The sequence below is a fragment of the Physcomitrium patens genome, chromosome 26, assembly GCF_059467195.1.
Source record: "Physcomitrium patens ecotype Gransden chromosome 26, ASM5946719v1, whole genome shotgun sequence".
Taxonomy (NCBI): Eukaryota; Viridiplantae; Streptophyta; class Bryopsida; order Funariales; family Funariaceae; genus Physcomitrium; species Physcomitrium patens.
The window spans coordinates 10,613,787-10,630,267 of NC_143435.1; the positions used below are offsets into that span (position 1 = coordinate 10,613,787).

Here is a 16,481-nt window from a genome sequence, read left to right on the forward strand (position 1 = left end):
TTCAACTTGTCACAAGAACAAATAGTTTTAATATTATGACAAAGTAACCATACCTTATCACCAACGTGGAAATGAGGTTATTTCTTGAGATGAGCATTTGCATTACTCTTTTGTTGTTCTTGAGCTTCTTTTAGTCATACCTTCATTATTGTATGTAGATCAAATAAATGATTTGTCAAATCTTCTACTGCATGATTATCAACTTTGAAAGTCAAAAATATCAAATTGTGTATGATAATCATAATTATTAAAAAAATATATTGATTATATAGAAAAATATATCATATTATTACAAGTAAGCTCTACTAATGGTAAAAAAATTGTTAAATTATCTTATTGATAATTGATGATACACTTCAAATACTTCTCCAAAACTTAATTTACATGCTTTGTTTGTCCATCAATTTTAAGATGGAAAGTTGAAGTTAGTTTAATATCCACTTTTAGAATCTTGAAAAGTATTTTCTAAAATCTTGATACAAACTCAGTTCTCCTATCTAATATAATATCTTTAAGAAATCCATTATAGCAATAGATATTATCAAAGAAAAGCTTGGTTATTTCTTTACTTGTGATAGTTTTTATACATGGTACAAAATGTGCCATCTTAGTGGAACAATCTACTATCACAAATATAAAGTCATAGAAACTTGAGATTGGAAGATTTGTGATAAAATCTATAGAAACAAAAGACCATGGTTGTTTTAAAATAGGTAATTATTAGAGAAGTCTATAGAGTCAATGATGAGGAATTTTTAATCTTGAATAAATATCATATGACTAAATAAAGTCTTTCACTACCTTCTACATTTGTGGCAATCAAAAATTTCTAGATATAAGTTATAAAGTATTTTTTTATCCAAAATATTTGGCCATTAGAAAGTCATGATATGCTTAAAAAATGCATAAATTTGCTTCTCTTTTTAGAATATATAGGCATCCTTCAAAATAGAGTAGGTTTTTTTTGAACTTGAACTTGGAAGCATAATGAGACTTAAAAGAATGATTCTTGATATCATAAACAAGAGCATCAGAGGACATATTTAATTGAATTTGCTTTATAAAGATTGAATCAATAGTAAATATTGATATTATTGCTTAAAGATAAAAGTGTTCCAACTTCAAGAGAATCTTTCTTTATTGATCAAAAGATATGTCTCCTTCTTTTGGTACAAGATAAGAATGTCTAGAAAGGGCATATAACAAATCTTATTAGTCTTTGGATTGATAAGTAATCTTAAAATCAAATCTTAAGAAAAACATGCTCTAATAAACTTGGTGATGATTCAAAACATGTATTGATATAAAATATTCAAGATTCTTGTGGTCAATATAAATAATAACTAGATTAGAAGCACTTTCTAAATAATGGTGCCATTCTTAAAATGAATCCACAAATGCAAGAAGTTTTTTATTGTGAATCTTATAATTAATCTTGGCTGCTAAAACTTTTCTTGAATGAAAAGCTATTAGGTGAAGTTTATCATTTATTTCCATTTGTGATAATACAACTCTCAAAAAAAAATCCAATGCATCTATTTTTATAAAAAAATGGCTTAAAAAAATTAATGCAATAAAAGATAAGTACAAAAATAAATATTGTCTTCAAAGCTTCAAATCTTGTCTCTACTTCTTAATTCCATTAAAGATTTTCTTCACAATTCAAACATGTAAGTAGAATTACAATTTGAAAGATTTGATGAAGATCAGGTAGTAATTGACAAATCCCAAAAAATATTAGACATCTCTTACTGTTTTTGAGATCTTCCAATCCATAATAGTTTGAACTTTCTTAGGACCTATTATAAGTCCATCATTTGGATCAATAAATCCTAAAAAATTGACCTAAGTAGTATATTATACACACTTTATCTTGGTATAGAGTCTTAAATTTTTTAATTTTTATAACATGCAATGAATATAAAATTCATATTTTTTTGTATTCTTAGAATTGATTTACATATTGTCTAAGTAAAAAACAACAAAGTAATCTAAAAATTCTCAAAATAAATCATTAATTAGATATTAGTAAGATATTAATGTATTTGTAAGTCCAAAAGGTATGACGTTGTATTCAAAATATCCATACTTTATTTAAAACATAGTTTTTCATACATCTCATTCATTGATACATACCAGAATGTATACTCTTCATAGATCTATTTTTGTATAGATCTTAGTTTGATTCAATTGATCAAAAAGTCCAAATATTAAAGATATCAGGTACCTATTTTTTATGGTAATTTTGTTGACTCCTTGATAAGTGATACATATCTGCAATGATCCATTTTATTCTTCACAAATAAAATTAAAGTTCCAATTAGGAACCATATACAAGACAAGGATTCAAGATTAAGTAATGGAATTAGCTTGATATTAAAATAACAACTAGATACAAGACAAGAAGGTCTTAGTTAGACCACAAGAAGTGAGTTGTCGAGACTAAAGATTCCATTAGCTCCAACTCCTATATATACTAGGTCTCAGGAAGCTTCTTGAGAAGTTTTTATGAGGCTTGAGAACAAATCAAGCTTAAGATCCTTCTTTAGCAATTTCCTAAATTTATCATAAACATACATATGTAAGCCAATAATTACCTATATAAATAGGTAGAAGTAAGTAGAAATAAATAAAAATAAGTTAATTTTATAATATCTTCTATGAAGCTTCTTAGAAGCTTTATAGATACTGCTTTGACTTTATAGGTATCTTTAATTGATTTTTTGGATTAGAGACGTCGTCAACAAGTTGGCCATGTGCCAATTATGTTGTTAGTTTGAAGACCAAGCTAATTATATGGTCTATATATAAAAAAACTTGCCTTGTAAGTTAAGGCATGTGTCCTACAAAGTCAACACATATTGGAAGTCCTATAGAACATCACCACGTAGCCCCTAATTAGATAGTATATATAGAGGCAAGAGTGAAGCCCTCTTCATTCTTTTCAACTCCTTTCTTACTTCTAGTCTAGTTTCAAGAGTCTCAAGTTTCCTTGTCTTTTGGCAATAAGCCATTCTAATTTTTTTTTAATATACGTACTTCTTTTTTTTCTATTTTGTTAATCTTTCTTTCACATGGATTTCATTGATTTATGCATCATCTTTTAGTTCATGTCCTTGACAAATTAACAAGAATACACTTATAATATCAAAGCTTTGTCTTATCTTTATTAAGAGCAGATTAGTCCTTTCTCATGATAAGACATAAGCATATTAGAAGTTGTGGATTTTCTTCCAAACTGATATTATTTTTAGTATTTTTTTTGTCTCTAAGTCCTTTCTTCTACTTTTCTTGAGTAATATTAGATAATTGTTTTGAGTATTATTATGGCAGAGCTTGTTGAAATGAAGAGTGCAATGGCACAAATGTAAGAACAATTGAGGAAGTTCATTCTTGCGATGCATCAACTTAGTTTACCACCACAAAACTCAACAAGAATGGTAGGAAGTAAGGATATAGAGATGATTAGAACTGCTTCAACATGTGCACCAAATTATGTCCCTCTACTCATGATGGAACAACCTTTGAATATTAGAAAATCAAGAGTTACTTTGTCCAAGAAGTTTGATGGTACAAGATCCAAATTTTGAGGATTTATCAATCAAGTACAACTTATGATTGAACTTCAACCTCAAAGCTATTCAACTCGAAGATCACAACTTAGATTCATTGATACACTTCTTTTAAGTTCAACAAAATCATGGTTTTTATCTTTTTTTGAAGAATAAGATCCAATATTGGATAATCTAAAGATATTTTTGGTAGAATTTTGATCCATATATAGAAAATATGATGCAACTCATGTTACAACCAACAAGATCCATATTTTACGACAAGGTAATTAATCTATAATATTATATGTTTCATAATTTTGATAACTTACAACTGATATCAAGTGAGATGATGCTACATTTGTTAGCCAATTTTTCTATGGATTACAATATGAAGTAAAGAAATTTGATGTTCAACTTATCAGATCGTCAAACATTGAGTCAAACAATTGATTTTGCTGTAAAATGTAACAATTGACTTTTTGAATTTTGATATAAAAGTTGTACAAATAGGCCTCAATGTTACTACAATTCGATGGCAATACCAACATCTCCTCAATCCATACATTCAGAAATAAAATATATACAAATTGATGTGGTACATTTTAAACTTCTTATCAAGAAAGAAAAGACTTATCGTCATCAAGAAGGATTGTGCTTATATTGTGGAGAACCTAAACACACTGCTCAACATTGTCTAAAGAAGCAACAAAATCACAAAATGAAGAGCACATCCATCAAAGAAGATAATGTGTCAGAAAATAAATTTATCTAGCTACAATAGGAACTATGCGGCTAGAATCTTATATAATTTCAAATAAAGGTCCTATCTTCTCTTCAGAACCCTCTCCTTCTTTTATAATAGATATGTATTTAGGACCTCATAATTATAAGACCTTTGCCTTGATAGATTAAAGAGCCTTAGCTTGTTTCTTAGACACAGAATTTGTTAAAAGTCATAAAATATTGTTAATACAAAAAACCAAACCTATTCATGTGGAAGTCATAGATGGTTGTCCATTGTCTTCTGGAGATGTTATTCATAAAATACTTCCTATAGATATAGTAATAAATAGTCATAGTAGTTGCGTAATCTTTAATATAATTAGATCTCCTTCTAATCTAATTATTTGAGGTTTATCATCATTAAAAAAGTATAATCATTACATAGATTGGATTTCTCATAACCTTGACTTTTCTAAAAGCATAATTAAGAGTGAAAGTAATCTAGTAGAAAGTCATAAGTCTAGTACAATTAAACATATGTTTGTAAATAGAAGAGTTTTATTCCATGCTGTAAAAGAAGGATCACCTGGTGTCATTTACGCCACACCTATTTCTAATGATGTGAAGACTTCAAGTGGCATTCCCAGCCAATATTAAGAATTTCAAGATGTATTTGAGAAGAAGAATGCAAATACTCTTCCAAAACATCATTTCTATTATTCAATTAACCTTCAAGAAGAAATGCAACCACCATTTGGACAAATCTATAGTTTATCACAAAATGAATTGATTGAACTCAATGAATATATTAAAGAAAATCTAGCCAAAAATTTCATATGCCATTCCAAATTACCAATAGGAGCTCTAAACTTATTTGTGAAGAAGAAAGATAGATCATTGCAGATGTATATTGATTATCGAGGACTCAATAAGTTCACCATCAAGAATAGGTACCCTCTACTTTTGATGTCCGGACTTCTTGATCAATTAAATCAAGCTAAGATCTACACAAAAATAGATCTATAGAGAGCATATAATCTAATACGTATTAAAGAAAGATATGAATGGAAGACTACATTTCAAACTAGGTATGGATATTTTAAATATAATGTCATGCCTTTTGGACTTACAAATGCGCTTGCAGCTTTTCAACATCTAATGAATGTTATTTTTTTAGAGTTTTTAGATGATTTTGTTGTATATTATCTATACAACATCTTGATATATTCTAAGAACACAGATGAACATGAACTTCATGTTCATCATGTGTTATAAAAATTAAGAGATGTGAGACTCTATGCCAAGATAGAGAAGTATGTATTCTACACTACTTAAGTTGACTTCTTAGGATACATCATTTCAAATGATGGACTTATGATGGATCCTAAGAAAGTTTAAATAATTATAAATTAGAAGATTTTAAAAATAGTAAGAGATGTCTAGTACTTTTTGGACTTTGCCAACTATTATCACATCTTTATCAAAGACTTTTCTTGAGTTACAGCTCCATTTACACGTTTGACTTGTAAAGACAAACTTTAGTGGAGCAAAGAAGTTGAAGCATGTTTTGAAACTTTGAAGTCATCTTTTATTTTTGCATCAATCTTGTATTGCATTAACTTTTCTAAGGCATTTTCTATGGAAACAAATGCATGAGACTTTGATTTAGGTGTTATATTATGACAAATGGGAACAGATAATAAACTTCATTTAGTAGCTTTTTATTCAAGAAAATTTTTAGTAGTCAAGATTAACTATGAAATCCATGACAAAGAACTTCTTGCAATCATAGATCCATTTCAAGAATGGCATCATTATCGAGAAGGCTTTTCTAATCCAATCACCGTATATATGGATCATAAGAATTTCAAGTATTTCATATCAAAATGTGTTTTAAATTGTTGCTAAGCCCATTGGAACATGTCTTCATTAAGATTTGATTTCAAGATCACATATTGATCCAAAAAACAACAAGGTTTGTCAGAAGTCTTTTCTAGATGTTCTTATCTTGTACCAAAAGAAGGAGATGCATCTTTTGATCAGCAAAGAATAATTTTCTTGAAGCTAGAGCATTTTCATCTTCGAGTAATGAAATCAACATTGATTGTTGATTTGACCCTTGTGAAATAAATCCAATCAAGTATGTCTTCTGATCTTCTTATTTATAATATCAAGAATCATTCTTTTAAGTTTCAAGATACTTCTAAGTTTGAGTTTAAAAATAATATACTCTATTTCAAAGGTCGATTATATGTTCCAAAAAGAAAAGCACAATTACGTGTTCTTCAAGTATGTCACGACTTTCCAATAGCACAATATTTTGAATACAACAAGACTTTGGAGCTTATTTCCAGAGATTTTTGGTGGCTACAAATGTGGAAGGGTGTGAAAGACTTTGTTCAGTCATGCGATATTTGTTCAAGATCAAAAACTCCTCGTCATTGACCTTACGGACTTCTTCAACCATTACTTACTCCAAAACAATCATGGTCTTCTGTTTCTATGGATTTCATCACGGATCTTCCAACCTGAGGTTCTTATGACTCTATATTTGTGATAGTAGATCGTTTTACCAAGATGGGATATTTTGTACTATGTATAAAATCTATCACAGGTGAAGAAACAACTAAGCTCTTTCTTGACAACATCTATTGCTATAATGGATTATCCAAGGAAATTATATCTGATAGGAGAATTCAGTTTGTATCAAGATTTTGGCGGACTCTTTTCAAGATTCTAAAAGTGGATGTAAAACTATCTTTGACATTCCATCCTCAAACTGATCAACAAACAAAGCATATTAATCAAGATTTGGAACAGTATTTAAGATGTACCATCAACTACCAACAAGATGATTGGACAACTCTTTTGCCATTGGCAGAGTTTACTTATAATAATACAATATATTCTTTTTTAAAACAAAAATCTTTCTTTACTAATTATAGTTATCATCCATGACTTGATACTTTTGACTTTTGAAAAGTTGATAATCCTATAGTGGAAGATTTGATAAATTATTTGTCGGAGCTACATGCAACAATGAAGGCATAGTTAAAAGAAGCTCAAAAATAACAAAAGATGAATGCGGATGTCTATAAAAAGGAACAACCACCATTCCACATAGGTAATAAGGTATGGTTACTTCGTCGCAATATGAAGACCACTCAACTTTGTGACAAGTTGGACTATCGTAGGCTTGGACCATTTCCTATTTCTGCACAAATCAATCTAGTTGCATATCGTTTACATCTATCGGAGTCAATGAAAATCTATCTAATATTCCATATGTCTCTTCTTGAATCATACAAAATAGTGGACATACTAAGAAGAAGACAAGTTCCACCTCTTCCTATAGAAGTCAACAATAATGAAGAATTTGAAGTAGAAGAAGTCCTAAGTTCAAGGCGATGCCAAAATAAATTAGAATATCTTATCCATTGGTATGGATATGATATTAGTGAATGTACATGGAAGCCAGTAAAGAATCTTGCAAATGCAATAAAGGCGATGGAGGCTTTTTATCAACGACATCTATCAAAATCAAAATAAAGATCTTCCTTATAAAAAAAATAAGATCTAAGCAAGATAATATTCTACTTTCAATCCTTGTTTGTAGCTTCTTTGTAGTTGTGACGTCAAAGAGATAGAAAACCAACAACCAACAGATTTGACTAAAGAGCCTTTGTTTGCTGACCTATCGGATAAAACATTGTGATTGTCACAACCTTCAAGACGATGTAATCGAGATGAAGATTCTCAAGAATGACATATCTTTCTTTGAATAGATAGCAAAATACAATGTACTTGGTATCACAACCTTGGAAGAGGCTCCAAATATTTGGTAATTTTATTAGAGGTAGGAACAACTCCTGATAGTATTTCAAATATTTTATTTGAAAGAAGTTATGAAGGCTTCAATAATAATCAAATAATAGGGTGGTCTTCCCGCCCTGGTATGAGACACTATCAATGGTTGAGAGGCCCTATCAACCATCTTCGAAGAGAACAAAGAACTGAGTATGAGACAAATATAATTCGTCGCATCATAGATTTTCTCAACATATGATGATCGCTCCTTGTAGAATTCGTTCCTAAAAGGTGGGTAATGTCACGGATATACACATGTAAGCCAATAATTACCTATATAAATAAGTAGAAGTAAGTAGAAATAAACAAAAGTAAGTTAATTCTATAATATCTTCTATAGAAGTTTTTTAGAAGCTTCATAGACACATCTTTGACTTTATACGTATCTTTAATTGACTTTTTGGGTTAGAAACATGGTCAACAAGTTGGCTATGTACCACACATGTTGTTAGCTTGAAGACCAAGCTAACTATATGGCCTACATATAGAAAAACTTGCCTTGTAAGTTAAGACATGTGTCCTACAAAGTCAACACATATTGGAAGTCCTATAGAACATCACCACATAGTTCCTAATTAGATAGTATATATAGAGGCAAGAGTGAAGCCTTCTTCACTTTTGTCAATTCCTTTCTTACTTCTAATCCAATTTCAAGAGTCTCAAGTTTTCTTATCTTTTGGTAATAAGCCATTTCAGTTTCTTTTTAATATATGTACTTTCTTTTTTTCTATTTTGTTCCTCTTTCTTTGACATGTATTTTATTGATTTATGCATCATCTTTTATTTCATGTCTTTAACAAAATCATCTAAAGCCTCTTAGAACCTTCTAAGATCTCCTATGACCTTCTAGAACTTTCTAAGAACCTATTAGAACCTTTTAGAATCTTCTTAGAATCCATTGGAACCCTCTAGAACCTTCTAGAATCTCCTAAAATCTTTTGGATCCTTCTTAGATCCTATTGAAATTTTTTGGAACCTTCTTCAATTGTATATCTACGACATCACTTCATCTTCTACCTTTGAGGTCTCCGACAAGCAATGTTGCAGCAAGCTAATATATGCCCAAGAAGTTGAAGATCTATCGCATGGTGTCCACTATATATTCTAGTTGTTTTTCACAAGATAAATGATTCATAGGCCCTTGTAGCCATTGATAGTACTTCAAGCCTTCTCCTTGTGATTAAGCATGAACTTTGATATCTTCATTATAGAATTGTCTTGCAAACACTCTTTCTGGACGTCCTTCATGGATAGATTCTACTTCAAACATAATTATTAGGAACCTATTACTAGGTATCTTTTCACGTTGTCATGTTGTGATATGATTATATGATGAAAATATGACTAAAAATGATTTTAAATTATTACTCTATTATATTAGTTCAACAAGATTTCAAAATACTTTAATAAGACTTTTATGAAAGTCTCTTAGCCTATTTTTTTGTCTTAATAGCAAGGGGATAAAAGTTAGTTGGTTTTTTACTGCCTTAAAAAGGCCATAAATTGATAAAATTAGGATAGAAGAGGTAAATGGTTCATATGCTTGATATTAGGATCAAGTTGCAGGTAGGATTGGCTAAAAAATCCTTAGGATAGGTTAGATTGATACCCAGGGATTGAGTGTTTGTATGACAGGGTTGAAATTAGACCTCAAGTCACTAAAATGACAGCCTAGGGCAAATTAGGGATTCATTCAAAGATTGGAGGTTCATGCCTTCAAGCCTGCTGAATACTGACAACTTTCCTGCACCTTTTACATTGATTTGGTGAGAGATGCGGACTTAGTTTTTTGTTTGCAAAATAATTGTCATTTTCTAAAGGAATTAAATATCACGTCAATTCTTCCCACCTTTAATGTTCACAGCTTGGGTTATTCCTCAATACAATTGAGTGTGCTGTTCCTGCTTCAGGTTGTTATTCAGTCGTGACGCTGTTGCACATGGCACTGCATATCCGGTGGATCAATGAAATTTGAGAGGAAATGACGAGATTCGCTGGACAAGATTTTAAGAGCAGAGGTTTAGAACCTATGGGTGCAATCGGACAGAACTGAGTTTTATCTGATAGCAGATTCGTGCGAAATTGGCATTTAGCAATGACTTTCCTTGGAGTACTCTCTGGCCCTAAGATGGGATACGGGCTGGGAATCAAAGAGAATGGGGAGAAAGCGAAGTATCCGGCTCACAGGTTTCGCTCGCGGTGTATCTTTATTTTACTCACTATCGTCTTCTGGTGGGCGCTGTTGATGGTGCATTTCTCCTTCCATTATCGCTCCTCCCCAGTGCAGTCATCCATTGGAGACGTCATGATTTCCGTGCAGACTCAGGACTCCATGTCGAAGTCACTCTCAAGGGGGCTTTCAACCGACTCAACTTATGACTCTAGCGCCGGTGATTCTTCTGAAACAGAAAAAATGGTTCAGAAAAAATGGCTCAAAGATGGAGATGTACATCACGTCAACGAAAGACCGGACATGGAAATCATGAATGATCAAGTAGATGTTGACGACGACACGCCTCTCGAGATCAAGTCAGTGGAATCCCATTTTGACGAAGGAGATCCCACGATGGAGCAACCCATTCCTGGTTGCGAAGGTCGGTATGTCTACGTGTATGAGATGGACCCATACTTCAACGAGGATATGGTTGAACATTGCGACAAACTTAACATTTGGAACAACTGGTGTCCAAGTGTGTCCAACGAAGGTCTGGGTCCTCCAATGGTGAATACGGATAATGTGTTCTCTGACTCAGACTGGTACGAAACGAACCAGTTCATGCTGGAACGGATTTTTCACAACAGATTGAAGAGATACAAGTGCTTGACGAAGGACTCCAGTCGAGCCGCTGCGGTTTTTGTGCCATTCTACGCCGGTTTTGAAATTTCCACCAAATTGTGGAGGGCTAATATTAGTGAGCGGGACGCTGCTCCAGCAAGGTTGTATAGCTGGCTCGCCGAGCAGCCCGAGTGGAAGAGGTACAATGGAAGAGATCATTTCATGGTTGGGGGACGAATCACTTGGGACTTTCGGAGGAGGACAGACGACGAATCTGATTGGGGGAACAAGCTCTTTGTTCTCTCCGCCGCACTAAACATGACCATGTTAAGTATAGAGGCAAGTCCTTGGCATCAGAACGATGTTGGTATTCCGTATCCTACATACTTCCATCCCTCTTCCAAGCGCTCCATTGAGACATGGCAAGATAGGGTACGTGCCATGGACAGGCCGTCCCTTTTCTCGTTCGTTGGAGCACCGAGGCCCGGACTCAGTCATTCGATTCGGGGAGTGATCAAGGACCAATGTATCAAATCAAAGCAGTGCAGGTTGCTAGACTGCAAGGGAACACTGTGTCAAAGACCGCATAAGGTGATGGAGATATTTGAGCACTCGGTTTTCTGTCTGCAGCCGGCGGGAGACTCTTACACCCGGCGCTCTACCTTCGACGCCATGCTTGCAGGGTGCATCCCCGTGTTTTTCCACGAGTATTCCGCGTACACCCAGTACCAGTGGCATCTTCCTTCCAACCACACTTCCTACTCTGTGTTGATTGATGAAGGCTCCATCAAGAACGAGACGGTTCGCATTGAAGAAGTGCTGCTTAAATTCACGTCGAATCAGATCGTCAGCATGAGAGAAACCGTCATCCAAACAATACCTAGGATCGTCTATGCAGATCCACGAGCAAGTTCTATTCCCGACGTTGAAGACGCCTTCGACATTGCAATTCAGGTAGCGTAGAATAACCGTCCTGATCATTCCCCTCTTTTGTCTGCATGTTCTGTGTTTGGTTTTCGCGCTTTTCTCTCGCTCTCTCGCTCTATCTCTCTCTCTCGCTCTCTCTCTTGTAAATTGCGTTTCTGGCTTCCAGGCTTAAGGACTAAGGGTCACAATTGCCACTATCCGCAGGGCGTGATTGACAGAATTACACTGGGGAAGGAAGTAACGCGCACCAATAGTGAAGCGATTTCAAATTCTGAGCTGGACTTCCAGTCCAAGTCCCAACAAGGACAATCGCTACATGAACAAGCCGCTCACAAGTAGAAAGCGTTTAAGAAGAATGAACACGAAACTGGGTTAGCTGCTGCAGAGAGAATGACGATGTTGGCAACATGACAGCCATTGTCTCAAGAGTAATGCTTTCGTGTACCCGTGTTGTTTAGTTTAGCTTTAGTACGAAGCGATTTGTTCTACGAAACGACGATAGAGAGATAGCCGGTATGAGCAGATCGCATCTGGAGCCAGTCTCTGCTTCGAAGTTAACTGTAGGAACATATTTTCAAACCATTCATGTGCAGGATCTTCCCGACTCCGGAATTTGCATTTTTTCAACCCTGATCCTACTCAATGTAATATACTTATGATGCTGAGGCACAAATTGCCATTGACACCTAAACTATGGTGGAGGTGAATGCCAGATAAAGCTACGAAGTCATTAAACAAAACGACTGAATCCTTTGTTTATGTTTTTTTTGCAGCGGTCTTTCCGTAGTGGAGTACAATAGAAACCCACATGCAGTGTCTGACTTTGTACACCATTGAACTCCTGTCTCAACTCCACTGGATCGTTCCACCCTCACACAACCCAACAAGAGCGGTGAATCCTTTCTTTCAAAAGTCTAAAAGCAGAAACCATCGCTGCAAGTTATTACTGAAAAAAATTACACCTTTGTCGGTAGGGTAAGCATTATGCAACTACTCCCTCACGCGTACACCTATGAACAGTACTTCGAAGACACAGCAACACCGACAAAAAGAGAGATCTCAAATCAATATAAACTTAGATATTGATACTTGTGTTTGATTTTTGAAATTAAGAATTTATTACATGTAACAACTATCATCTAATTTTTTTCTCTGCCTTCTCATTTGCTAATTTTACGATATGTCTTCAACTGAACAAGGAAGGGAGGAAGTTTTTCATTTTTTTATTTTAATTTACGACTGGAAATAAAATAAAATAAAATATTGATACGGCATTGTAATGCAACCAATACACTTTATTTCTAGTCCATCTATAGTATTAAAAACAATTAACAGTTACATATCCAATCTTATATAAGATGGTTACACATATTTATATAGCTAGTACAAATATAAAAACATGTATCATGTAAAAAAAATAGAACACATGTGCTTAAGTATTATAAAAGTATTTTAATTTCTAAAATAACTATAAGAACATTGTGCCTATTTTTACCTACAATAAAAAATCATGTGCTAATTTTTTTATTGACATGTCTATACAAATATTTGCACAAAGAAAAATAATAAAAGTAGTAAAATTACTTAATTACAAAAAACTTAATTTCAAGTTGGTACATTTTATATAATTTTATTTTTGATTTGTAATTATATAATGCCAAAAATTATATTCTAAAGATTTAAATATTCAAAAAATAATTTAGAATTGATGAAAAGAAATATTTTTAAAACTATTTAGGATATTGGTGAAATAGTAAAAATATAATAGGATAATACCAAATTTTATATACATGTGTTTTTGAACTTACAAAAAATTCGTAAAATTTCAAAAGCATATATAATTGTATTGATTTGGTTGAGACAAAAAATAAATCTATAAAGTAGAAATTATTAAGATATTTAGAATTTCCATCAAAATTATTATATATTTTACAAAAAAATAATTTATAGGTATTAAGATGATTTGAAAACATGTTCTTCTAAGATAGAGTAGATTTTTCTTATAATAATAAAAATCTAGGTAAATTATTTTAATTTCTAGAAATTAAAAAATCATTAAATTAATTTGATTAATAGAATTTATTTAATAAAATAAGATATAATATTTCAAAAATAACTTCATTGAATAAAGTTCAAAAGTTGTAATAGTTTTAAAATGTGTATATATTTTTATGTAAGTTTTTAATATTTTGTATACAATGGTTATGTTTTTTTAATACAGTATTATAATATGTATTTTTTCAACATAAAATAAGTTTATACAATGTGCTATATTACAAAAGTATTTTTTTATTTTTTATTTTTAATAACATTGAATAATTATCTTTAAGCCATTTCTACTAATTATAATATTTGTAATATGCATCATGTCTTTATAAGAGTTAAAATAGACCTTCATCTTAGAATGTAACAGAATTTCTTTCAAAGTTTGAAAGAATTATAATTGTAAATAAAATAAAATAAAATAAATCTTAGATAGACATATCATCTCCTTTCTCTTTCCTTCCATTTCTCTTGTGCTACATATCCTCATATATACACAATAATATCATTTTTTTATTATTATTTTGTATGTAACTTTCTATCATGGACATACATGTTTATTTAGATAAGAAATGTTAGATAGAAAATAAATGTAAGTAGATTTGATATAATCTTGTGGCAAAACTTCTTAGAAGCATCATAGATGGATATTTGATTTTAAATGTGTTTGTAGTTGATTAATAGGTTAGAAACTTGAATAATAAATTAATCACATGTCGTACTTATAATTAGCTTATGGAACAAGCTAACTATGTGGCATACATGTAAAAAACTTTTTTTATAAGTTAGACACAAATCTTGTAAGTTGAACACGTGTTGGAAGTCCTATAGAATATTGCCATGTAGTTCCTAGTTAGATAGTATATATAGATGCAATAGTGAAGCCTTTTTCACTCTTGTCAAAGCCTTTCGAGTCCTTAGTCTTCTTTCAAGACCTTCTAGTCTTCTTGTCCTTGGTAGTAGCAATTCTAGTTTAATATTATACCATCTTTGAATGATTTTCTAGTCTTTGTAAGTAATACAAGAGTGTATTGATCTTCTAATTCTTTGAAATATTTATCTTTGATAATTTGATAAGAGTACTAACTTATTGTTCTTGTGTTGTTTTAAAAGTGAGTGAATTACACTACTTCTATTATTGTATTTTGAAGGTTGTGGACTATTCAACTTTAAACTAACATTTTAATTTTATAATATTGATTTTTTTTAAAGAAATTAGACTATCTCTCATTTTAGAAACTTTAATTGATTATTAAAAGTTTTAGATTACTCTTTTTTAACTTGACTTATAGATTTTTTTGAGTTGTCTATGAAAGAAAAAATTATGGATGCTACTATCAACAAAAGTAAGAATAGATTTGTAAGTATTATAAATCTTCTTGAGCTTTTTAATATTCTTAAGGTAGAAATTTTATGTATTTTTAATATTAACCTTAGAGGTAGTATTTTGATACTTATGAAAGAGGTCAATAATAAAGTTTAAAGTCCATGTTAAGAAGTTGTGTAATTAAAAGAAGAACATAAATAAAGCTCATAATTAAATCCACAAAGTCTTCCTATTCCATATATGATAGAAGCAAGGATAAGAATGTCTAAGAAATTTGATGGAATAAGATCAAAATTTCAAGGATTTCTACAATAAGTAAAGTTCTATCTAAAGTTGTATCTTTTTTTATTACCCTGATAGATTTATTGAAGTTGAATTCATAAGTGCCTTTCTTTATAGGAATATTCTTTTTTTGTTTGCATCCTTGATTGAAAAAAATTCATATTATTTCTATGATTTGAATTTATACTTAAAAGTTTATATAATCACTTTTAAAAAAAGTAATTAAAAAATAATAATAGAGACCAAATATATATCTTTATGATAAGGATTTTTATTCAGCCACCATATATGATGTTGAATTCTAAACCTTCCTTGTGACATTGTTAAGAGGATAAGTATTAGTGACATGAATCTCAAAAAAGAGAATCCTTGATACACTCTTGTGTCACTAAAGAGAACTAAAAAGTGACTCAAAAGGTAATGTAATATTAATTAAAATGGCTATTGCCAAAAACAAGAAGATTAGAAAGTTTTGAAAGAAGACCAAAGACTAGAATGGCATTGACAAGAGTGAAGAAGGCTTCACTCTTGCCTCTATATATAATCTTAAATAAGAACTACATGGCGATGTCTTATAGGACCTCCAAAATATGTTGACTTTGTTAGCTACATGACTTAACTTTCAAGGCAAGTTATCTATGTATGCTCCACATCGTTAGCTTGTTCGACAAGCTATTATGTAGAGTTAACTTGTTCCACAAGCTATCAACGTGTAGTTAACTTATTGGCTAAGTTTCCAACCTACAAACACATCTAAAGTCAAAACTGCATCTATGAAGCTTTTAGAAAGCTACACTAAAAGACTTTATGAAATTAATCTATATTGACCTACTTCTATCTAATCATATAAGTAATTATTAAGATAATTATATATATCCATGACATTACTTCCCTTTCTAGAGACGAGTTCCACGAGGAGCGGTCTTCATATATTGAAGATGTCCAAGATGCGGTGAATTATATTTGCTACATACTCTGATCT

General features: G+C 31.6%; 1 protein-coding gene across 1 annotated transcript; it reads left to right on the plus strand.

Annotated features, from left to right (window-relative positions):
* The first annotated feature begins 9,850 nt into the window (after nt 1–9,850).
* On the plus strand, nt 9,851–12,538 carry LOC112278163 (xyloglucan galactosyltransferase KATAMARI1 homolog). The gene is made up of 3 exons (XM_024511332.3): nt 9,851–9,910; nt 10,055–11,874; nt 12,052–12,538. Exons 2-3 carry the CDS (start codon nt 10,240–10,242, stop codon nt 12,184–12,186), a joined length of 1,770 nt encoding a protein of 589 aa, XP_024367100.1. The 5' UTR covers nt 9,851–9,910; nt 10,055–10,239; the 3' UTR covers nt 12,187–12,538.
* The last annotated feature ends 3,943 nt before the right edge of the window (nt 12,539–16,481 follow it).